Raw genomic sequence first — 24956 nt, 5'->3', positions numbered from 1 at the left:
GAAGTTGTATGTTCTTACGGGTCTTTTGGTGGCTCACTGAGGGACCGAGCATCTGTTCCAGCTGTGGTCGCTAGTCGAACAGGTTCTTTGATTGTACCGGTGTAACCAGTGGGAGCTTGGGAGCGAGATCTCAGCTTCTTGTTCTCAGACACTTGGCATACAGATGGCTCGCTGACAGCAGAACCAAGACCAGAGTTTTTTCCATGGGGGCCGGTGAACCAGTCACCTGGTTTGGTCAGGATCTCCTGTTGCTTTCGACAGTTATTACACACCCAGATCACCTAGGAGATAGGACACAAGGACAGCTATTACAACCACAGAAACACCGACTGATCCATGTTGATGAGAAGTTACTGCTGGAACTACACTGATAAAACCATCAGAAGCTTCAGTCGCGGTGGCTGGCAAACAGGAAATGGAACTCTGCACTTTTTCTAAAGAGCTGCTGTGCTGCCAACAAATCATCCAGATCCTCTGAAAGCATTTAGATAGAAATCCTGGAGCAGCTCCACTCACTGTGAGAGCTGCCATTAACTCCAACAGAAGGATTTCAGAGCCAGCTGGGAAACCAAAACACACTGCTCTCAAAATAATGTCTTCAGTCCTGGATTTGTGTAATCACACACACCTACTACACACTGGCTGTACAAAGCACATCAAAGTCCAAGTGTAAATAAAAAGCAGAAGACAGTGTGTTTGCATGTGTGTGTGTGTGTGTGTGTGTGTGTGTGTGTGTGTGTGTGTGTGTGTGTGTGCACATGTGTGTTTGTGTGTGTGTGTGTGTGTGTGTGTCTGTGTGTGTCTGTGTGTAAGCATGCGTGCATGTGTATGTGTGCGTGCATGTGTGTGTGTGTGTGTGTATGTGTGTCTGTACGTGCAAGTGCACAAATGCATGTGTGTGTAGGTGTGTGTGTGCACGCGTTCATGTGTCTGTGCATGTGTGTGCCTGCATGTGTGTGTGCATGCATGCGTGAGTGTGTGCTTGCTGTCATAAGAACGTGTAGAAGAACCACCTGGAGAGAGATGGCCCGCTTTAGACCAGTCAATGAAAGACGGACGTGGTGTCGGAAGCCGTCTGAGTCTGGGGATCGATAGTAATCATGAGGCGGCCTGGCGTTAACGACAGATGACACATCGCTTATGCGTTCTGCTAACACAAGCCATTCTAACACAAGGCAACACAAAGCCATATCTCCTTGCTGACTTGGATCAATGAACACAGAAATATTACCTTTGTGGCACAATTCATTCATCTCATGAGTCCAAACGGTTTATGTCAGAGGCCAGCCAATTGTTAAACGAGCCCATTTGTGACATTCTATCAGATCATCTGCATCTTCAACACATCAGTTTAGAGGGCGGAATGTGACCAAATTATTTATAAGGTTTTTGGGGAGTTTTTCTATTATGTTTCAAAGTTTTGACACAGCCATGAGGAGCTTTGGAGTTTGTATGAATGCCCAAATAAATAATAAGTTATTTCTTGTTATTCGCTTCACTTTGCCTGAACACTCAGGACAAATACGGTCCACAGCAAGTTGTGCGTGCATGTGTGTGTGTGTGTGTGTGTGTGTGTGTGTGTGTGTGTGTGTGTGTGTGTGTGTGTGTGTGTGTGTGTGTGTGTGTGTGTGTGTGTGTGTGTGTGTGTGTGTGCATTCCAGTTTGACTCAGACTTATGGGGTCTGGGCTTTAGCAGAGAAAATATTCTCTGATTCTGAGCTAAAATTAGTTTCTGCATTCACTTCAGGAAATTATCCAAACACAAGATTAAAATGCAAAGAAGGCTACTTTCACACCATAAAAGCCTGAGTGTGAGTAGAGCCGAGCTTCAGCGTTTGTAAAAGCACCAGAAACCAACAGAGCTCAATCAGAAGAGTCTTCAGTTGGTCAGTGTTGGAGCTGGAAAAGGGACGTATGAAATAAAGTGGCTTCTAGCCATCTTAAAGTTAATTTCTGAGTAAAATATGTAAATAATCATGTAAACTGCTAAACTACTCCCTCATGTTATTTACAGTGAGAACAATAACTAGAAAAGCAGAACATTAAAGTGCATTTCTACGCCAGTGATAAGGAAGACCAGAGCTGGAAGCAGGGAGGCAGGAAATGGATGGTACTCACCACTTTGTCCTCCTGTGGCCCATCAGCCAGGTGGAATGAAAAGAAAGACAAGAGAAAATATAGATAAAAATCACTCTGGTGTGTTCATGTCAACTTTTCAAGCCTAAACCATTTTGTTCTGTAATATCAGTCCAGTGGGCTTGACTGTGGGATGAAGAGGAACTGTGGACGGTTAAGATACGTAACAGATGCAGGACAATACAACTCCACGCCAAACTGACTGTCTTCTAGTTCTCTCACAGATGCCAGACATCATGTGTTCATTCTAACTTACAATTCATCTTCAGCTAAATTTGCAGACCCAAACGCGGAAGTGCTGAGGCTGGATGGTTTGTTCTAGTAACACCTGAGTGCCCAAGCCGTTTTCTGACAGAATCAGTGTTACAGACTTAGGAAAGAATCAGAAACACAAACTGTTCCAATTGTATGATTCAATTTCAAGTTTATTTATAAAGAGCCAAATCACAAGAGTCGTCTCAAGGCATGTCACATAGTAAACATTCCAATACAGGTCAGTTCATTAAGCCAATCAGTAAAAAGTTTCCTATATAAGGAACCCAGCAGGTTGTGTCGAGTCACTGACTAGTGTCAGAGTCTTTATTCCCCAACCCCCCCCCCCCCCCCCGAGTTTATTTTCATTTATTCACAATTAAAAGCAAAACACAAAACAGGTTTGCGAAAACAAAAAATGAAAAAGGAACACAAAGAAACAAAACGTATGTTAACTGTTCCCCTTAACCAAAATAAATACAAATGACAACAAAGTTATTATAGTTAAAAAAAACTGTCTCACCTGGATTACTGTTTTATGTTTTAGCTTTGGCAAAAAAATGGAGAGAAAACAATTATGTACACAAAAAATTTTTCTTATTACTTTATTGAAAGGAGAAAACAAATAATGCAAAATAAATCACTCAAAAAATAATAGCTAAACAGAAACAAAGTAGAACATATAATGTGTGTTTTTATATAAATTAGGGCTGGGACTCGATTAAAAATTTTAATCTAATTAATTAGAGGCTTTGTAATTAATTAATCTGAATTAATTGCATTTTAATCGTTTAGAAAAATGTGCCCTCAAATCAAAACTTTAATTAAAATTATGAGACAGAGAATCAAACATTAGACATGGTTATTACTGTAAACTAAAGCTTTCAAATTAAAAAAAGGCATTTTAATTATTCAAATGTCATGGTGTAATATGAAACAAGACCCAAATCAACTAAAATCAGAGTAGTGAGGACACGGAGCATTTTCCCAGCGGCAGCCAGGTGCCTCTCATTTGTCTGACTACTTTCATAAACTACTGTTAGGGCAAAGAATTATTGTGTCTGGTGCTTTCAGCGCTGCACAGGTGTTACGAAAATGTTAAAAATATAGCTTACCGCAACATTTGTAAAGTTTCCGGTGCCACCGGGCAGCTGCAGCAGAGGCGATCTCTGAAAAGTGTAATATTTTATATAGTAGTAATATTATCCAGATTGGATTTGATGTTATTTATTTGAACATACTGTTTCCTGTCATGTAAAGAACTCATTATCCATTTTAGGGCTGTTCCTGTTAAGCCATATTTACTAAGTGTTTTTAGAAGAATGTCATGATCTACTGTATCGAATGCTTTACTTAGGTCAACGAAGATACTTATCAAATGTTTTTTTTTTTTGTCTGTGGCTTCCGATATTTCTTCTGTTAATTCCATTAGTGCCATTGAAGTTGAGCGATTTGGTCTAAACCCATACTGACTGTCATTTAAGATATTCTCTTTGTTCAGAAATGCTTTTTTCTAATATTTTTGAGAATTGTGACAGAAGGGATATAAGGGTAGTTGGAGAAGATATGCTTATCTCCACTATTGTGAAGTGGAATGACTTTAGCTATTTTCATTGTAAATGATAAGTTACATATATAAGTACAGCAATCCTCATACTAAGCAAGCATTTAGTGACTGTGGAGAGGAAAACTCCTTTTTAACAGGAAGAAACCTCCAGAGGATCCTGGCTCAGTATAAGCAGCCATCCACCATGACTCACTGGGGATGGAGAAGACAGAGCAGACACACACACGCACGCACGCACTCATGCACGCATGCAGGCACACACACACACACACACACTCACACACGCACACAACATATATTCCAAGTAGTGTTTCTATGGTTACATTGTGATTTCTTAGTAAGTATTCTATTTGGTGAGAGATAAACTTTACTGTATTTATCCTAGTGAATCTATAATTAAACAGGTAAACTGGTAGTAGCACATTCATTGTCAAAGAAAGTTAAATGTTATTATCAGGAGAGGGAGAATGTTTAAGTGGTTAGCAGCAGTGTTCAAGCCGATGGCCCCCTCCATGAGGCCACCACAGCTCAGCAGAACATCATTGTAGCTTCTTCTGGGGAGCTGTTGTAGCTTCCGGTCGGCAACAAGATGGCGCCTGTGCTTGGCTTAGCCGCAGTTACCGGCCACTTTTTCAAACTTTTCTCCACTAACCTCCTCTTCTCCACCTTGCTCCTGTCTGCGATCCTCTTCAGTTGTGTCCCTGCTACCATCTCCTATGATCGCCAGACTCTTTTCTCCGTCCGTTCGTTCACGATCGCCCAAGATGCACCGAGGGTTTACCATCCTGTTTGTTTACCTGAGTGGCGCACTGGCCCAGAGCCAAACTACGGTCCCGAGCTGCGCACCTCCAGCTATGTTTGTCCGGTCCCGGGAAAACGTAGGAGGAAAAGAGGTAAACGAGCAGGAATCCAGGTGAGAATAAGACTTCTCTAAAGCGTGGTTTATCTGGTAAACATCGGTGCGATCTTCTAGCTTCTTGTCCTTTGTTTGGCGGCTTGAGCGCCACTTCCGCATTCCCACCAGGCCGCGTTGAGACGCGGTTCATCCGTCCAAGTTTTTTAAGGTCGGTTTATCCTCATTCCTCAGTGGCTTCTCCTCCTGTTCCCTCCATAAGTGGTTTTTATAAACACCATGGATATAACCCTGCTAATTTACGTCCACTAACTCCAGCTGTTTCTGTAGTTTCTGATTCCTCCACCTCACTCAGCATGGCTCTATTAAATTCTCGCTCTGTTAACAATAAGTCCTTCCTGCTCAATGATCTAATTCTCTCTAAAAACCTGGATTTTCTGTTTCTGACTGAAGTTTGGCAGCAAACATCTGATTATTCTGGTCTGATTGAACTTTGCCCGAGTGGTTATTCTTTTCTTAGCCAGCCCCGGGGTTCTGGTCGTGGTGGAGGCCTAGCTGTAGTTTTCAGAGACCATCTTCCATGTAGCTCTACAACCTCTGGTCGCTTTGCTTCCTTTGAACTGCAGCTGATTAAAGTCGGGCGTAAGGACCCGTTCTACTGTGCTGTGGTTTATCGTCCACCTGGTCGAATCAGTTCTTTCCTTCAGGAGTTTAGTGACTTTCTATCCTCCACTGTGAAGCTGTCCAGACTGGTGATTGTTGGTGACTTTAACATCCACGTTGATGATCCCTCCTATCACTTTGCCATGAATTTCTCCAGCCTTATGGACTTCTTCAGCTTTACCTAGCATGTTTCTGGCGCCACACACACCAGGGGCACACTCTACACCTTGTTTTTACCCTGAGTCTAAATGCTGACAGTGTTTGTCCTGAGGACGTTTATTTTTCAGATCACCATTGCATTTTCTTTAACTTATCAGTTTCTGCGTCCCCACCTCCTGCTCGCCGTATGGTTAGTTCTAGTTTTCTTAATGATAGCACAGCTAGCAATTTTTCTGCTGCTTTTGATCCACCCTGTTCTTCTGATAACGACCCACATCCCTTAATTTCTCAGTTCAACGAGCACTGCCTCTCCATTCTGGACAACATCTGTCCTGTCAGAACCAGATCAGTTCCTGCAGTGAACCCTACTCCCTGGTTTAATGACAGCCTTCGCAGCCTGAAGCGCCAATGCAGAAAATTTGAGCGCTTGTGGAAGAAAAGCCATCTCCACGTCCATCTGCTGCACCTACAGGATCTTCAGACATCCTTTAACTCTGCAGTCAGAGACGCTAGGTTTTCCTAATTCTCCAACTTGGTGTCCCAGATCAAAGGGAACCCCAAGGTGCTGTTTAACACCATCAGCAGCATTGTCTCTCCTGCCACTCCTACAGCATCCATCCACTCTGTTGCAGACTGTGAGAACTTTCTGTCTTTCTTTGTGGACAAAGTCAATGAGGTCAGATCTAGCATATCTCCTTCAGCCTTATCGCTGCCTCTCCCGACTCCAACCAGGCCCATCATCCTAGATGGCTTTGCTCCTGTTTCTTTGCCTGAGTTAACCAAACTAGTTAACTCTATGAAGACCTCTAAATGCCCCCTCGGCATCTTACCCTCATCTTTGTTTAAAAGTGCTTTTCAGTCCGTCGGCCCCAGCGTACTCTCTATAATTAAAGCTTCTCTGGTTTCTGGTCAGGTCCCTGCTTACTTTAAGAATGCTGTAATCCACCCGCTTCTAAAAAAAACTGAGTCTCAACGCCTCTCTCCATAGCAGCTTCAGACCCATCTCTAAACTTCCGTTCATCTCCAAGATCTTGGAAAAGGTTGTGGCTAAACAACTCACAGCTGCTCTTGATGAACATAACATCTATGATAGCTTCCAGTCAGGTTTTCGTAGAGCTCATTCTACTGAAACAGCTCTTCTTAGGGTCTCTAATAACCTTCTGACTCACAGTGATGCAGGGGACTGTTCTGTTCTGGTCCTGCTGGACCTGACTGCAGCCTTTGACACTGTTGACCATCACCTGCTACTGGAGAGGCTGAGAGACTGGGTAGGCCTATCAGGAACTGCTCTGGAGTGGTTCTCCTCTTATCTTTCTGAGCGCTCCTTTTCTGTGGCTGTCTCCAAGTTTAGGTCCTCCACCACCTCTCTTACCCATGGTGTCCCACAAGGTTCTGTGCTGGGGACTCTGCTCTTCTGCCTCTATCTGCTTCCTCTTCAGCCATCCTGAGCTCCTTCAAAGGAATCTCCTACCATCTTTATGCAGATGACATCCAACTGTACATCTCCTTTAAGCCCCATGAGATGTCTAAGCTGCAGCTGTTACACACCTGCTTAGACTCTATCAAAACCTGGATGGCTGGGAGCTTTCGTCAGCTGAATGAAGATAAGACTGAGATCCTCATCTGTGCCCCAGACAAGCTGGTTCCCAAAGTCAGAGACTCTCTTGGTCAGCTTGCTTCCCACACCAAACCTTCTGTCAGGAATCTTGATGTGACCTTTGACTCAGCTCCCTGGATTCTCATGTCAGTTTTCTTGTTCGCTCTTACTTCTTCCATCTCAGGAACATTGCTAAGATGAGTCCCATTCTGTCCCGCTCTGAACTTGAGACAGTTATCCACACCTTCATCTCCTCACGCTTAGACTACTGTAACTCTCTTTTAACGTGTCTGAGCAGAACCTCCCTGAACATCTACAGGTGGTTCAGAATGCCTGTGCTCGGCTTCTGACCAAGTCCTCCAATCACACCCACATCACCCCACTTCTCCTCCAGCTTCATTGGCTGCCAGTCAACTTCAGGGTTCATTTCAAGATCCTGGTTCTGGTCTATAGGGCCTTACATGGACAAGCACCATCTTACATTGGTGATCTTCTTAGTCCCTACACCCCCAGCAGGTCCCTGAGGACCAGTGACCAAAGCCTACTGGTTGTGCAGCACCAGGCTAAAGACCAAAGGTGACAGATCATTTGCTGCTGTGGCCCCAGACTCTGGAACTCTCTCCCCCTGAGCCTGAGATCAGTGGACTCATTGGTCTCCTTTAAAAAGCAGCTGAAGACTCACTTGTTCAAGCTGGCTTTTTTGTGACCTTCTTCACCACTCTCTCTTTATTCTGCTCTCTCCACCTATTCCACCTTCCTCAGGATCCACTGATTTCCCTCTTTCCTATTCACTCTCTCTCTTTCTTAACAATTTTTCTTTTAAATCCCAATTGTCTATTTTTGCTCATTTTAAATATATTTTTAAACATTTTCTAAATGCTTTATTATGTTTTTACATTTTTTCGTTTTTGTTTTTGTGAAACGCCTCGTGATTTTTATCTTGAGAGGCGCTATATAAATGATATTTTCTTCTTCTTCTTCTTCTACCCTTGTGCAAGAGATTTGACCCACCTTGCCTGCTAGTGGTGGTCGGAGGGACCGGTGGCACCTGTGTTCAGTAGCCTCGCCTCTGTCAGCGCGCCCCAGGGCAACTGTGGCTACATCGTAGCTCATCACCACCAGTGTGTGAATGGGTGAATGACTGATTGAGTTGTGAAGTGCCTTGGGGGGTTGTAGAACCCTAAGACTTTTATCTTTAAAGGCGCTAAACAAAAGATTGTTTTCTTTCTTTCTATATTGCACAGTGCTATCTCTACATAGGCCCAGGCGTAGCGCTGCGCCACGTCTGAAATAGCAGCAACACTGCTACTAACCCCCCAAAAGTAAGAGAGGAAGAGTAAGATGGCGCTTGCGCACGGTCACGCTGCGAGCTGCTCGTCCTCTTTACGCACTGATGCCTTGCATTTTATCGGTTTTTATTGGCGTTTAATTGGCTTTTATGCACTTTTCTTGTCGCTGATCCCTTTTTTGAATGGTGTGGATCCTCTGCTGGCGTATGATCGAGCTGCGCTGCTGAGGCTTCGTCCTTCCGTTGATGTAGCCGGCAGCACGCGCTGGGAACCGGGCTGTGCAAGCTATGAACCTAATGGACGATGCTGCTGGTTGAACTGCCCGCGTGCTCTCTCCACCCAAGCCGTGATGTGTCGGCCCTCTGTCCGCCCCAGCTCGAGAAGGAAGCATCGGAGAAGACGAGGAAAGAGAGGTAGCCGGCGTGTGAGACGTCGGCCTGGATCCCTGAACAAGCGGCTGGCCCGATCCGGCCCAGCTTCTGACCCGATGGTTCCGAGATGTCTCCTGGATTACTCCGCGCCCTGCCCAGGGAACTCGGCCGGCTCTGATGGTGTATCGGCACCGCGCCACGGCCGATCGGCTCGAAGATCACGCCAGACTGGGGTTTGCTGGGAGAATCTGTGCTCGGTTACGGGCACAGAGTTAGAGGGGACTGGGTCCGTGCGCGATCTCTGTGCTGCAGCCCCGCTGCAGACCCGGTTTGGTTTGGTCAATGCCAGGTCTGTGCTGAACAAAACTTTTATTCTTCGTGACTTTTTTATTCAGCATGACCTGGGTTTTCTCTGCATCTGTGAGTCCTGGATCCCGTTTGGCGACACAAGTTCCCTACTCGAGCTCATACCACCTGGCTGCTCGTGTTTTAATATCCCCAGGTCACGGGGCAGAGGTGGAGGGCTGGTTGTTGTTTTTAAATCCAGCTTTCCTTGTAAACAGCTTACACCCACCATGTCATTTTCTTCCTTTGAACTGTGCTTATTTGAGCTGTGCATCTCCCCCCGCCTGCTCGTTGTGCTGATTTATCGGCCTCCAAAGACTGACTCTAACTTCCTTAATGATTTCTGTGATCTTGTGGCAGACTGCATCCTAAAATATGATTATGTCTTATTTTTTGGTGATTTTAACATCCATATCTGCTGTCCTGATAATGTGCTTGCTAAAGGTTTTTTTAATTTGCTAGAGTCATTCAATCTAACTCAATGGGTATCGTCCCCAACTCATGCCAGGGGTCACACCCTGGACCTGGTTATCTCTTATGGTCTACCCATCATGAACCTTGTGACTTTGCCTCCTGTGTTCTCTGACCACTCTCCAATACTCTGTGATGTTACGTTGCCATGTCCTGTCCCTGTGTGTGAAGCTCCAGCTACTAGGTTCAGAGCCCTGGATGCAGAAACTATTTCAAAGTTTGTGAACTGTATGTCTGTAAGGTTAGAGACCTTTAACCCAGATCCATCTAACATTGATCACTATTCACAACACTTTGATGTACTTTGTAATCAGGTCCTGGACATGGTTGCCCCTCTCAAGCTTTGCAAATCTCGGCCTAGGAGGGAGCCTTGGCTCTCTGATGTCACACGGGCTTGTAGGCGGGCATGTAGATCCTCTGAGAGAAAGTGGAAAAAGGATGGCCTACAGGTCTCCCGTGAGTTGTTCAGAGCATCTCTGGTTGCTTATCAGGATGCAGTGAGGGCCGCCAGAATGGCCTATTTTGCAGACATCATTGAGACAAACTCCAATAATCCTAAGATTCTCTTCAAAACGCTAAACTCAGTTCTGGTGTATCAGGAGCCTAGCACCATGTCTCCTACAGCTGCTGGAAACTCTGAAGCTTTTCACAAATTCTTTGTTGATAAAGTGTCGGGCATTAGAGCAGTCATTTCTGGTAACTCTGTTGACCCTGTTCCAGTTCATCCATTACCACCCACCCTGAGCTCCCTCCATACAGTTTCATACTCTGAGCTGAGTAAGCTAGTTGCAAGGCAGAAGCCATCTGGCTCTCCACTTGATGTTCTACCGCCTCGTCTCTGGAAGGCTGCCTTTCCGTGCCTTGGCCCATCACTTGGTCAGATTATCAATGGGAGCCTCAGCACAGGTGTGGTCCCAGCTGCTTTGAAAGCAGCAGTTATTCGGCCGACCCTGAAGAAACCTGGTGCTGATGTCTCTGTGATAGAAAATTACAGGCCTATCTCTACCCTGCCCTTTACATCTAAACTGCTTGAGTAAATCATTTATCAGCAGCTGGTCTCACATTTAGCTGACTCTGATCTGTTTGAGGTTTTCCAATCAGGGTTCAGGTCTGGCCATAGCACAGAGTCTGCTCTACTGAGGGTCTTAAATGATATCTATCTATCACTAGATCAGGGTACATCTGTGGTGCTTCTGTTGTTAGACCTGACAGCAGCCTTCGACACAGTTGACCACGCGATTCTACTCGATCGCTTAGAACGATGGGTTGGGATCAAAGGGTCAGCTCTGGACTGGTTTAGATCATATCTCCAAAACAGGACATTCTGTGTTAAACTGGGTGATGTTTTTTCTTCTCCGGGGCTCCGGTGGGGGGTCCCGCAGGGGTCGATCCTTGGTCCACTTTTGTTTGCCATTTATCTGCTACCTCTGGGGTCAATCTTTCGTAAACATGGCCTATCATTCCATCTGTATGCTGACGATTGCCAGATTTACTCTCCATTGTGTCAGGAGAAAGGTCACTCTATTCAGTCCTTTGTGTCCTGTGTTAATGAGGTGAAGTCTTGGCTAATGTCCAACTATCTACATCTGAATGAGGGAAAGACAGAGCTCATTATTTTTCACCCCAACAGCAGGAATGTGGATCGTTATGCTGATCTTGGCCCTCTTTCTCCATACTCAAAACCAGTTGTTACCAGTTTGGGGGTGAAACTTGATGTAGGACTTAAATTTGATGCACACATCAATTCTGTGATCCGGTCCAGTTTCTTTCACCTGAGACGCCTTGCTAAAATCAAGCATATGCTGTCGAGAGCCCACCTGGAGCGGGTACTGCATGCCTTTGTTATTTCTCGGCTTGATTACTGCAACTCTCTCTATGCAGGGTTGTGTCAGTCAACACTGCATCGCCTACAGGTTGTGCACAACAGCGCTGCCAGGTTCCTGACTGGGACCAGGAAACGGGACCACATCAGTCCAGTTCTGGCCTCCCTGCACTGGCTTCCGATTTCCTATCGCTCACAATTCAAAATACTCGTCTTTGTTTATCATTTCTTCCAGGGTGGTGCTCCCCCCTATCTGGCCACACTCCTGAACAGACATTCCCCATCACGCGCTCTGCGCTCCTCTGACCAAGGCCTGCTCGCTGTCCCTCGGTCTAGGTGTCGTACCCGTGGGGACCGGGCTTTCTCAGTCCTAGCACCGTTACTCTGGAACCAGTTGCCACCCTCAGTTAGGCTGTCCCCTTCTCTGCCAGTCTTTAAGAATCACCTAAAAACACACCTCGTCTGCTTGGCGTTTCCAGAACATGCTTGATTATGGCCCTCTATTATGTTGAATCCATTCCACAGTTTTCATTGGTACTCTCAATCCATCCACTCAATCCAATTGTGTTTCACACATTTGTATTTTACCGGAATGTTTCATCTATCTTGTAATTTCCATTTTGTATTTTGTAATTTGTATTTTGTCATTTGAATTTCTTTTATTGTTGATTTATTCAATATATTTACTTACAACGGTACCATGTTCAGCGCTTTGGGCTTCCTGACAGGGTTGCGGAAGGCGCTTTATAAATAAAGCTTTGATTGATTGATTGAAAAGGAGACGCACGGAGGTGAAATGTTCCGCGTTCAAGACACCTCCCTGCGGCGCACGACAGCACATAATACGTTAACGAGCTGCTGTGTGTGTTTCGCACACACACATGGCTTGCTGTGAGGGTATAGGGCATCTCCGGACCCCTGGGAGACAGAGGCACAGTAGTGGACCACCCCCTCTGAGCCGAAGCTCAGTCTAATGCCCAATTAACCTTTACTAGCCTTCGCCTGGGTCACTCACCCCCACTCTCACACACAAACATGAATGGAAGCATGAATAAATCATGAATAAAGTATATTTTCCACACACCTTAGGTACACTGTGCAGAGGTATCAGGTGGCACACGTCAGAGTTACAACTCATCATTTAAAGAATACACCAGAGTCCTGAACTCGTGTACAGTTCATCTTCATGATTTTCCTGTATAAGCTGTTGGTTGTTAAGGCACACATTTCTGTTAAATACGTCAAATGGAGGCACACACAGTGACGTTTGAGAAGTGAAACAAAGTTTATAGAATTTACAGAAAGTATGCAATAGTTGTTTAAACAAAATTAGGCAGGTGCATAAATTTGAGCACCACAAAAAAGAAATGAACTCAATACTTAGTGGATCCTTTTTTTGCAGAAAAAAAATGCGGACCTCTAAACCCTGGTTTACGGGGTTGTTGCTAGGGGTTTACAGGGCCACAACCAGAGTCTATAGCAGCTCTGGAGCTGCATGCAGCTCTTTCATCCATCTGATGCGGCTCTCGGTGCTCGTAAAATTATGAATGTAAATTTAACTAAAATGTATTTTATTTTACTGCATTCATGTTTTATCTGTACGCCAATTCTAAATGAAAAGATTGTCCTAACTGTGACACACACCAGCATGCAATTTCTTGAATTTTCTGTGTGTGTGTGTGTGTGTGTGTGTGTGTGTGTGTGTGTGTGTGTGTGTGTGTGTGTTTGCACTTCAAGCTCTGGTCTAAACAACCTGACCATTGTGTCCAGAACATTATAAATAAATAATTTCACTTAGTAGGAACATTTCTTCTGTGGCCCGAACGCACTCCATCCTGCTCTGCGTAAACCTGAACAGGTTCAACACTGCTTCATGTGAAACCGGGCTGACAGGTCACCTGCTTGTGCGTAAGCAGATGTATCTACAGGAGCTTTCTGAGCTTAAGAGCATATGAGATTCTGGACTTTTGCCAGACAGGCTCATGGATGCGTCGCCACATTGGAGACAGGAACAAGCGCTATTCAGCCAAAGTTTCATCATCAGGAACATTTTCTAAGTGACAAGTCTCTCTGAGAGATAGCAGGGTTTTTTCTGGCTCATACTGAGGCAGAGGTGGTACCATCCTGACCGTGCGCCAGCACATGCATATTCTGTGCATTCAACTGCCTCACTGTTCTAAAGGCAAAATATTTTTTTGTTAAGCGTTCTAATCTAAGCTACTGTTGATTAATTGAATATTTCATTTGACAACGTTTCAAGTGAAACAAAACTGGTTTGCTGCTAAAAAATATAAAATAAAACAACAAAATAATCAGGCTGAAATAACAGACTCTTGTTATGAAAGGCTCAATAATATGCATTAAATTGGTGTTTAGTTCCCTTTTTCCCATCTGATATTTATAGTTAAAAATATTTTTAAATATTTAACCTACATTTCAGCAACATTTTAGGCTTGTATTAATAACACTCATCTTAGTCAAAATAACACATAAATATATCCAGTAAAATATAATGCATTTCATTAACATGCAATTGTGTTGGAAATGGTAATAACATTTAATTTCTGCTAACAATGTAATGGTGGCATGTCTATAATGTACGGGTTGGCAATAATCCAGTTTAAATTATGTTCAAAGTTAGAAGCGTTTGTCAATTATATACTACAACTGCTTACCATACTTCCTGCTCCTGTGAGCAGACTTGTAGAAGTAATGGGACTCGTACCTGCAGCGGTTCTGATCCATAGCGCCGCAGGATGCAGGATAAACAGGATGGTGGGGATTTTTCATCCGCTTGTAGAGTTTAGTCTTTCTTAGTTTTACCATCATCATATATTTTTCCAACACATTCTCACTCCCAGCGCTTCAAAAACAAACGTTTGGTCAGCCACCCTCCACGTCAGACCCCTGACGCCAAAAGTGCCCTTTTTCGTTATTTATGTGCGAAAAGGGGTTTTTCCCTTATTTGACTGCAGATCCCAATGCAGCGTAAAACTGACGTGATGGGATGTCTGCTACCGTTGCATCCCAATGCAGCGTTATGGGCTTGACACACGGGAGGCGACAAATGACCACGATCAGCGAAATCTGTCGCTGTCGCTTTTATTACCTGACACACGGGAGGCGATCCGCGGCAGCGGCCAGCGGCAAAGCCGTCTACGCGTTCTGTTCCATGGCGAAATCGAAACTTCCGTTGTTTTGTTTGGCTGTGTCAGGGTGGAGGGAATTAATGTTATTTAAGCGGTTCAGAGTTAATAAAGTGGTAGATATGATGTTTAACAAGGTGCTGCTAGAGTTATGTGAAATCTTACTTCTGATTTTACTATATAAAACATAGTAATCAACTTCTCCTCCATGTTTGCTCAGAGATGTACGGAGCATCCTTTCTGCTCATTGGTCAGTGAATGAAACCTCCGTTGATTGGTCCTCGTCCGAGCGACAGCGATGAAAAGTTGAAAATATTTCAACTTTCTGGGATCGCGTCGCTGGGTCACCTGTGCACGACATGTGCACGAGCACAAAATTTCACACGCACGTTTTTCGCGTTTCGCTTGGTAGGAGGGAGACCCGCGATTATCGCTTTGTCGCGCATGTCTCATTGAAAATGAATGGAGGAGAGGCGATGTCGCCTCCCATGTGTCGAGCCCATTACACTGACGCGATGGGATGTCCGCAGCCAGGGCACCAAACAAGCTCATTGTACCTCACCTTAACCTTGTCCTCTTATTCAACCTTGTCCTCTTATATAACCTTCCCCTCATCCCTATCCTATCCTAACCTTAACCATCTTGCTAGCGAACACGTTAGTGGTGTGTCGATCGCTCTAAAAGCCGGCTCTATGAAGTGAACAGCGGGAGCCGCCTCGTCATTGGTCGAGTTTGGACCGAGCCACGGCTGAAATCCCACCGCCACGTCTACAAGATCCCAAGTTTTTTTTTTTGGGCTGTTTCCCGAAGAAGCAGTGGGAACTACTATGTTGTCGCTTGTGATCACAGCCGGCAAGCAGGGCAAGGTGAAGTTACAGCATAAGTTACAGAGTTTAAAATTAGAAAGGTAGCAGTGGATATAATGCTTTTTGGTTTACAAGTTTCAGTAGCATTAAGATAAACGAGTGTTGATGATCTTGCCAGGTTTCCTCCCCCCACCAGGCTAAGCATCACTTATTCATGTAAAACATATTTATTTTTTCATGTCTGACTTTAACCGCATCTAATACTGTATTACGGCGTGAGCGCAACAGCGACAACTTAAGATTGATGTGTGAGCAGCCTGAGAGGTCGGGTGTTTTCATCTGAACACTTAAAACCTCCAGCAGGCTACGTTGCACTATTGGCGTGTTAGCGCGCGGCGCTAACAACTTAGCGACGTGACATGTCTCGGAGAAAGCGTAAAAACACGTTGGACGCTTCTTCTGAAGCAGAAAAATAACACCTCTTCTTAAGCAGAGCACGACGTTGCCTCGGCTCGTTCACCCTCTGCCGAGCCGGACTGAGCTCGATAACATTGACCCAGCACAGCCACTGGGTCGTTGGAGCTGCCCCGTGACTGCCTAATGGAAAACCAGCGGGTTTCATCAGACTCGGAAAGTTTCTTGTTTTTGCTGGGGACCCCCTGTATTTTACCGCTCCCTCCTGCAGTCTTCCCCTATTAACATTTAAAATGATTCTGTAAATCCGTGTATCAATACAAACAATCTCTGCCTCTGCCAGCTGCAGTAAATGTAGTCTCCAAATAATAAATAAGAGGTGCATTCATCTGTGGATCTCCTTTGACCCGCATTAGTGATATTTTCAGCACCAAAACAATGAAGCAAAAAAACTGATTCCTGAGTTTGTTAGTAATTTTATTTATTAGGTGAATCTAACCTGTTCTATTTTTCTCTGAAATGAGATCAAATCAGTGGTTCTATGGGTTGTTATTTGGAGACGTGTCATAATCTACACACCCCCCCACCCCCCCCCCCCCCCCCGGCCGGCTGGCCCCACCGCCACAGCTGGAGAAATTCCAAGGGGAAACACTGATCTTAATCTGCTCCATCATGTAAATAAACTCTTTACGATAACGTTAGCTTTATAATTTAGCTTCCATTGCTAGCAACTAATGGTGAGTTCACTTTCTCCTTGGTACTCGGAAATTCCGACTTCTGAGTAGATAAACTCAAATGTTTAAAAATGAACGGCCAAAGGAATGAAGATGCACAGTAAACTTAGTTCACAGCAGAGATGTTTGCTTCAGTTTAATTTGCAGTTCATAAAACTACAAGGACCCACCATCACACAGTTTGTCCAGAGGTGAAAGAGGAAAAGTACATGGAGCTGGGTTTAGTTTTTGTGTCATTTAGAAACAGTTGTGGTTAAAAGTTTTCATATTGAAGTTTTTACAATACTAAGATGATAAAATACAAACAGTGTGTATGTTATTTCTCATTATATTTATCAAATATGGTTATTAATTATAAAAGAGATTTAATTAATTATTAAACACTCAAATCTATCAAATATTGGTACCATTATGTACCAGTATCAATTCCTAGGTAGCGGGAATTGGTGCAGAATCGATTCAAATGTGAAAGGTACCTATTCCTTGGCAGAGCACCCGTAAAGACCAGCAGGGCAGAGTCTCGGCTCAGGTCAAGACTGAAGCGGAGAATTCTCCACAGTTCACCGTCCTGTGCTGTTGTAGAGCAGCTGAGGACACCTCGTGGAGTTTTTCTATTATGACGAACCGGAAAATGTTGGAATGTGTAATCAGAGACTTATAAACACTCTCCTGTATGTAAAAAAGTGGATTATTTTTACTATAACATGGACTATTATGACCTTAAACCAATAAAGGTAGGACTGAGTTAATGCGTTTAACTTCATGAAATCAGCTTTGTTTGTATTTTATGCTGAATTAGCATTTATTGGTGAATATTAAGTAGTTTTTAGAACAATTTAACTGTTACCGTCTGTCGGTGTGACTCATAAGAATGGTGATGTGGCGTTCCCTGGTGGTGATATGTAGATAGTGCATCTGAAATCAGCTCAGTCGTCCCATCCGCAATTTCCAGGCTTAATTATTAGAACAATGAGCGATGAGGCTATTTTTTAATACGTTCATAATGTATTGAAATGTATCAAAATCTGTAATTTGTCCACGTGGACCTCAAGGGATAAACCATCAACCCCCCTCAACGATCACCTTTCCTGGAGGGGTCACCCAATAGGACAGTGGGAGGGTTAAAGCTGCTGTCGAGTTTTCCTATTTCAGAAATTATGTACGATGTTTCAGAAACCATAAAGGTGATTTTCTTGTCATATTCTGTGATATAATGTAGGGAATATGTCTTTTTATGTTGGCTAAGCCAACCCCCTATCCCATAGAGCTTCATGCATTATGAACTGAGCATCGAGCTCATGTACAGACGCCGATCACAGAGCGTGCTCGAGCATTTAAGGACGTACTTCGGTTGATGCAGAAATGTATATTTAAAATTGAAATGTATGAAAAAACAACATAACATGAGCATAACAATTGTAAAGCTATTTGTTTTAGCTCTGTTTTGTCAGCTAGAGGAGCACTTCATGAAGAAGAGATGTTGCTTTTGGGTGTGATATGGTTGTCAGCCACTAGATGGTGCCATGAGATAAAAGTAATAATCCAGAAATCAACTTTAACTTGACAGCCATTTCCCACATGAATTCCTACATTGTGTTTGTTGCTCGTCCTGACTGTGGTGTGCTGTGGCTGTCAAAACAAGTAAGTCTCGGCCAAACTATCTGTAGGACTAAAGGGTTAGAGTTAACCTGACATGTACAGGTCCTTGCTTTCGTTCTTTTTTAAACACAGAAACAGTTTTGTTTACCTGTTTGTAGCTACGGTTTCGCCGACAGCTGCCGGCTTCTTCAGGCTGACGCTGATGGTGGCGCGTCACTTCCTTCTCCGTTTATCCGCGGGCAGCAGAGGACGTTGTCGCCCTCTACTGCCCGCTCTCCCCTCTCCGACGATGCAGTCCTATGCGTGGTCCAGCGTGTAAACTCCGTCGTCCCTGTTCATGGTCCCACATCCACGTCTCCTTATCTCTATTGCTTCCTTGATCCATCTTTTGTATTTTTGTTGTTCAGTGGTTATGATCCGTGTGCTGTCCCAGTCCATTATATGGTTTTCTCTTAAGCAATGTTCTGTTACGGCTGACTTTTTTATTGTACTTTCTGCTTCTTCTTTTGCTGCTCTTGTGTGTTTACGAAGTGACGCGCCACCATCAGCGTCAGCCTGAAGAAGCCGGCAGCTGTCGGCGAAACCGTAGCTACAAACAGGTAAACAAAACTGTTTCTGTGTTTAAAAAAGAACGAAAGCATGGACTTACAAAGACACAGCAAGAACACACCTAAGATGTACAGGTCCTCCTAAAAACAAAGTTTTAATTAGAGGTCAGCATCTGAGACATTACCGCAACATCCTACTGTCATGTAAACTATTGCTTCTCCTTAACCGCTTTCTTCTACTGTCGCTCAGGCTTGAACACGTCACAAACCAAATCACTACCAGTCGCACCGATAATTTATTTATCATTTGCTTTGTTTTTTCTTGTTCCTTTGGGCTGATTGATGCACTTCATGGCCCAAGTTCTGTAGTTTTTCTTCTCCTTTGAGCAAATCGACTTGAATTTCTTCATTAAAAGGTGTTTAAATGTTTTGCACTTTGAGGTGCATCCTTGTTTTCTACCTGAGCCTGGTTCCAACCTCACATTGTTTCATGATTTCCTTTCAGGAATTCAAACTGAAGTTTTTCCGTTACTGAGAATAGGGTGTAGGGGTAAATAAACCTGCAGCTGGACACGACTGCACCGGGGCAACAACTGGAAAATGCCAGGATTGTAAGGGTAAGAGCTCGCTGCTACATACTGACATAAAAAGAGCCATGAACTGGTTCCTATTTGGACCTGAAGGTGAACTAGTTCAGTGGAAATGGTGGGAACTGAACCTTGAGCTACATGTAAACCTCCCCAGCACTGCAGATGGTCACTGAAGGGCTTGCCTGCCACAACACAGTCCTTTCAGCCTCTTGATTCTGAACAGAGGGGAACGCTTGAGCAGAGCAGGACACTTTTCTAAGCTGCAGCCATAAAGTTGAAAAACAAACTAATACAAGTTTATTATGACCAAACTTGACAAAAACTAATCTTTTATGTACATTTTAGCGTTTGGTTAGCACATCCGTCCGGAAGCATTTTTATCCACCGCTTAGATGAATGAACAGACGTTTTCGTTCTCCATCAGATTCTAGTAAAACATTTCGGTTGCACTAGGCCTGAGTTTCTGTTACTTAGGTGTAACTACAGTGGTGACATCATGAGCTTACAGAGGAAGTTACCGTGTTCGATCGCAGGGACACTCGCCCCCCACAGCGAGCACAGAACTTGGTCTGGCAGTAGGAGCACAGATGCCCACAGCCATCTGCAAACTTGGTCTTGTGACAGATTCCACAGGTTGGTGCGTCGTCCCGATGGATCGCCGAGCCCGCTGCAGCAGAGGCCTGTCGGACCACCGTCTCTCTGTAGCTGGTCAGCTGCTGCTGAATTCCTCTAGGAAGACAGATTGGAAGACGGGTTGGAACCATCACATTGACATAAACAAGTTCAGCTAAGTCCACTTTAACCCAGTTACATGTTCGCTGTGAGCCCAGTTTCACTAACCAGCAGCACCTAGTCTGGTTCTTTACAAGATCACTCCAATAGTTAAACTCCTAATCTGTCTGATTCTTCCACTAAACAATCATCGTCAGGGTTTAAATCAGATTTCAGCAAGTTAAAACACACACACACACACACACACACACACACACACACACACACACGCACGCTTACACAATTCTCATGAAGACCCACACTGAGATGGAGAAAAAGATTTTCAGGAAGAAAGGGAAATTCATGATTCCATTAATTATGACATGTTGTTCAAGTCTGGAGGAGACAAAGTAGTTCCCAAAACGGCATATGTCATCATCATCATCATCCTCATCCTCCTCATCTTTGTTTCCACAGCGCCTTCCACCACCTTCTTGGAGGCTCAAGGTGCTGTATACCAGCACAGTAAAACAGGGACAATAAACAGAAGCTGGACAAAACAGAATAGACAGAAAGTATATTTATAATAGAAGAATAAAAATAGACTAAAATCAAAATCCCAGAAATTACCTGGAAACTCAGGGGGGGACTCACAGCCAATGAAAGAGCACCATTAAGCCAAGGAAGTCAGGGGGAGTTCCATCAATAAAAAGCATTTTCCAACGAGACTTAAAGACTGTGTGGAGGGCTCCTGCTTCACAATCAAAAGAAGCCCACTCCACAGCTTTGGGGCCACCACGGAAAAGCGTGGACCCCCGACATCCGTATTCAGAGTGCGGGACATCCAGGAGTCCTCTGCCTACAGAACGCAAGGGGCCCGTGAGGGGACATTTCTGTGGAGCAGTGCAGAGAAGTAGGTCGGGGGCGGTGCCTGTATGGAACAAGACCTTATACCTAACCCGATCGTCGTGTTCTTGGGCAAGATGCTTCATCCTCCTTGACTGCTGTGGTGGTCAGAGGGACCAGCCTTGCTTTTGTTAGTGTGCCCCTGGAAGCTGTGACTAGCTTCAATCCTTCATGCAGAAAGACCCTCAGTGTTTTAAAGAAACACACAAATATTCACACCAAAGGCTCATTTCAAACCAAACACATATGTTTGGGTCCAGATGAATGAGATATCTCTAACATTGTGAAGTTTTCTGTCCATTCCGCACTGCCAGTGAAATAATGCAGGCTTCCGCAGAGCTTCATGACATGCTGAACAGGAGATTCAACCACCCACTCAGTTGTTCTGGAGCAGGGAAATTACTAAAACATGATGAGATGATACGTGCATGTGTGTGATGTGTGTGTGTGTGTGCATGTGTGTGATGTGTGTGTGTGTGCATGTGTGTGTGTGTGTATGTGTGTACATGCGTGTGTGTGTGTGTGTGTGTGCATGTGTGAGATGTGTAAGTGTGTGTGTGTGTGTGTGTGTGTGTACATGCGTGTGTGTGTGCATGTGTGAGATGTGTAAGTGTGTGTGTGCACGTGCATGTGTGTGATGTGTGTGCGTTTGCATGCATGCATGTGTGTGTGTGCATGTGTGTGATGTGTGTGCGTGCATGTGTGTGTGTGCATGTGTGAGATGTGTATATGTGTGTGTGACGTGTGTGTGCATGCGTGAGATGTGTATATGTGTGTGTGCGTGTGCAGGCGTGCATATGTGTGTGCGTGATGTAGAGATGGCGTTAACTTAGACAACACTGGACTTAAATCACGAAAAAGTCTTTATTACACATTTATTAAAATAAGGAATAGCAGGGACTTGAATGAGATGCAGTAACATCAATTGCGATCATTCTCTTTTTGTACTTCTTGATGCAACCTGTTTCTAAAACTTGGTGTGTCACGTTCTTTTTAGAACATCGTAGCCATAAATGATATGGTTCTGATTACTGACATGATAATTTCTTTTGGTGTTTCGGTTTTTCGGCCGTGGTTTCCTCCTTTTCGGTTTCTGAAAAGAATTTTCATTTCGGCGCATCCCTATTCAGGATGAGACCTTTATTATAGCCTCGAGTCAAGTTAGTTTGGTTAAAAAGTCCAAAATAACAAACATTTTCATAGAATAGAATAGAATAGAATAGAATAGAATGTACTTTACTGATCCGACAGTGGGGAAATTATCTTGTTACAGCAGCACCAACACTCAAGGGAATAATTGGAGAGAAAAAAAAACAAATGTACGTGTATATACACTTAGGCAATAATCTAGTACTGTAACCTTCGACTGATAAAAACCACAAATAAAAAAAAGAAGAACTTGGGTTCCAGAACTATGCAGCATACTTTAAGGGACACAGACATACTATGTACATCTGGTATTGCACAAGCATTGAACACATCATGAATATTGCATTGGTGTAACTGTGTACCAGGATAATACCAGTACAGCTTAAACTGAGGAGTTATACTCTTACTGCAGAGGGATGAATGACCTACGGTAGTGTTCTGTTTTACATCTGGGATCTCTCTGTCTGCCTCTGGAGGAGCTCTAGCTCTGGTTATCGACTGAGGGACATTCAACTTTTATTTAATAAGGTTTAAAACCCTTTGAGTGTGTCTCATTCAAGTAATAGAGATTTGCTTTGTTTGTTAGTTCCTCTGGGCAAAATGCAAAGGCCTGCAGTGAAAATCCAGGGCTTTATTCCAGGATCAAACCTGTTGTTTAATTACTTTGTTTTAACCATTCCACCACCCCACACAACTGCTGGCCAGCAGGGCTGGGCATCGAGCATCGATTGGAACTGGTTCCAACTGTTTGTTTTTCCCGGAATCGTTCAAAGTTTTTTATTTCGATTCCTAGTTTCGATTCCTAGAATGCCGACCAGAAGAGGAATCCGTGGCCAATTTCCGTGAAAAATAAACGTGATCTGCAAATTGTGATAAACGCTTTTCAGAGCTGATCACACCAGCTGTCTGTGTGCAGCACCGAGTCCCCCCTCCCCCCAGCCAGATATAAACAAACGTGTCTGCCGAACTTTTACTCCATAATGTAAACTTTAACTCCTGCAGCGTAGAGGAAACTTGTTATAAGATGTCAACACGGTGGATTTAATAGAAGCTTTAAAGAACAAACTCTGGACGGTGTGAGGTGAGTTTGTCTCACTGCAGAAATAAAAACACACACAGAGCATCAGCAGTCAGACGCAGCCGCTCACCAACACTCGCGTGTGTGTGTGTGTGTGTGTGTGTGTGTGTGTGTGTGTGTGTGTGTGTGTGTGTGTGTGTGTGTGTGTGTGTGTGTGTGTGTGTGTGTGTGTGAAGGCTGAACAATAACCTGTAGAATAATTAAAGTCATCATGCTAGAGCAGCTTTCTCTGTGGTGGACCACACCAGCTTCTGCCACAATAAATAATTATAATAATAATAATAAATCACATAAAGCTGTGAACATTAAAAAAAATGAACTATTACTGTTGAGAGTTTTAATGTTTAAAATCTGTTAGATTGTTACTGACTGCAGCTGTATTTAAGTTTCACTTTCTGTTCTGACTGAACTAGCATGGCACGGAAGCACGACGTCCCTAAGTGAACATCTGAAAAGAAAACTTGTGGGGGCTGATGCAGCAGAGGAAGAGCCAGCCCGGTAAGTAACAGAAAATAAACAAGATAAATACAGTGGTCCATCGCTACACGCAGATCAAATTTGGGACTTCATGTTTTCGCTGAGTTCGTTATAGTGGATGTTAAACATGTTTTTTTTTTTTGCCACGTCAACCTACTGTGGTCTACTTCTGATTGACTAGATGCAATCGTGAACCTCCTCCGTGTTGTGAATCATGCGCTTGCCAAATTTAGCACGTCTGTTTATAAGAATGTTCTCGTTAAGTGAAAAACGGCACAAACCCATAACTATGTTCCTCATTCAAAAAAGGACAACTCCGCAGAGAAAAATATACAGATGAGCTGTGTCCAGGTGATTATAACGTGGCATAGTTGTACACTTTAAATTTTTAAATACAGGAGAAATTGTGAAAAGAAAGTCATTCTTTTACTATTAAAAGGCTGTTTTACTATCTAATGCTGTAAAACGCCTCACAACACATTTTTATCATGTTTCTTAAACAGTATTACACAAAATAAACGTCTTTCATATTTCTAGCTAATTTAAACACTCTCAAAGTAAGAACCTCATATGAGCTTTTTACTTTGAGCCTTTTAATACAAAAAAATGAACCTTTTTTCTGAATTTCTCCTGTTGCAGGCTATTTTGTAACATAATCCTCAAAATAAATGATCACTGTATATTGTTAATTAATTCAAATAATATAATATTGATTTAGTGTTGTAGTGTGTGTTGCTTTATTTTTTTATGTGTACTTATTTCAGTCTATTTGTGTTTCTTATGCAGAAAAAAAAAAGCAACGATGGACAACTACGTGAGGAACAAGACACTCACCCCCCAGCAATGCATACCACTTACAAACTCTATTCTAAACATGCTGGTAAAACACATGAGGCCACTATCCATGGTGGAAGGAGCAGGCTTCCCGCTAATGTTAAAGCAGTTTAACCCAGGTTACTCCATCCCCTCCAGAACACACTTTGCTAAATTGCTGGAAAAGACATACCAAGACACCATGAATCAGGTTAAAGATACTCTCTCAGCCTTGGACAGCCAAATTGCCATAACAGCAGGTATCTGGACAAGTGTGGCTAATGAGGCATACCTGGGCATCACATGCCACTACATTGGAACCAGTGTTGGGAACGTTACTTTAAAAAAGTAATTAGTTATAGTTACTGATTACTTTGTCAAAAAAGTAACTCAGTTACTAACTGAGTTAAAAGATCATAAAAGTAACTAATTACCAATAAAAGTAACTACTTAGTTACTT

At 43.6% G+C, this 24956-nt stretch overlaps 1 protein-coding gene across 8 annotated transcripts in view; it reads right to left on the bottom strand.

The window, feature by feature from the left end:
* rims1a (regulating synaptic membrane exocytosis 1a) overlaps window positions 1–24956 on the bottom strand; it is a 241813-nt gene that overhangs the window by 130093 nt on the left and 86764 nt on the right. For all 8 annotated transcript variants that reach the window (XM_070542783.1, XM_070542782.1, XM_070542781.1 and 5 more), the window contains 3 exons: window positions 19881–20091; window positions 2119–2130; window positions 19–281 (listed from right to left, as the gene is read on the bottom strand). In XM_070542783.1, coding sequence (XP_070398884.1) covers window positions 19–281; window positions 2119–2130; window positions 19881–20091 — 486 coding nt within the window. The remainder of the gene's footprint in view (window positions 1–18; window positions 282–2118; window positions 2131–19880; window positions 20092–24956) is intronic.

The sequence above is a fragment of the Nothobranchius furzeri genome, chromosome 12, assembly GCF_043380555.1.
Source record: "Nothobranchius furzeri strain GRZ-AD chromosome 12, NfurGRZ-RIMD1, whole genome shotgun sequence".
NCBI classification, from domain to species: domain Eukaryota; kingdom Metazoa; phylum Chordata; class Actinopteri; order Cyprinodontiformes; family Nothobranchiidae; genus Nothobranchius; species Nothobranchius furzeri.
The sequence above is the reverse complement of the archived record's forward strand: the minus strand, read 5'-3'. Positions and strand labels throughout refer to the sequence as shown.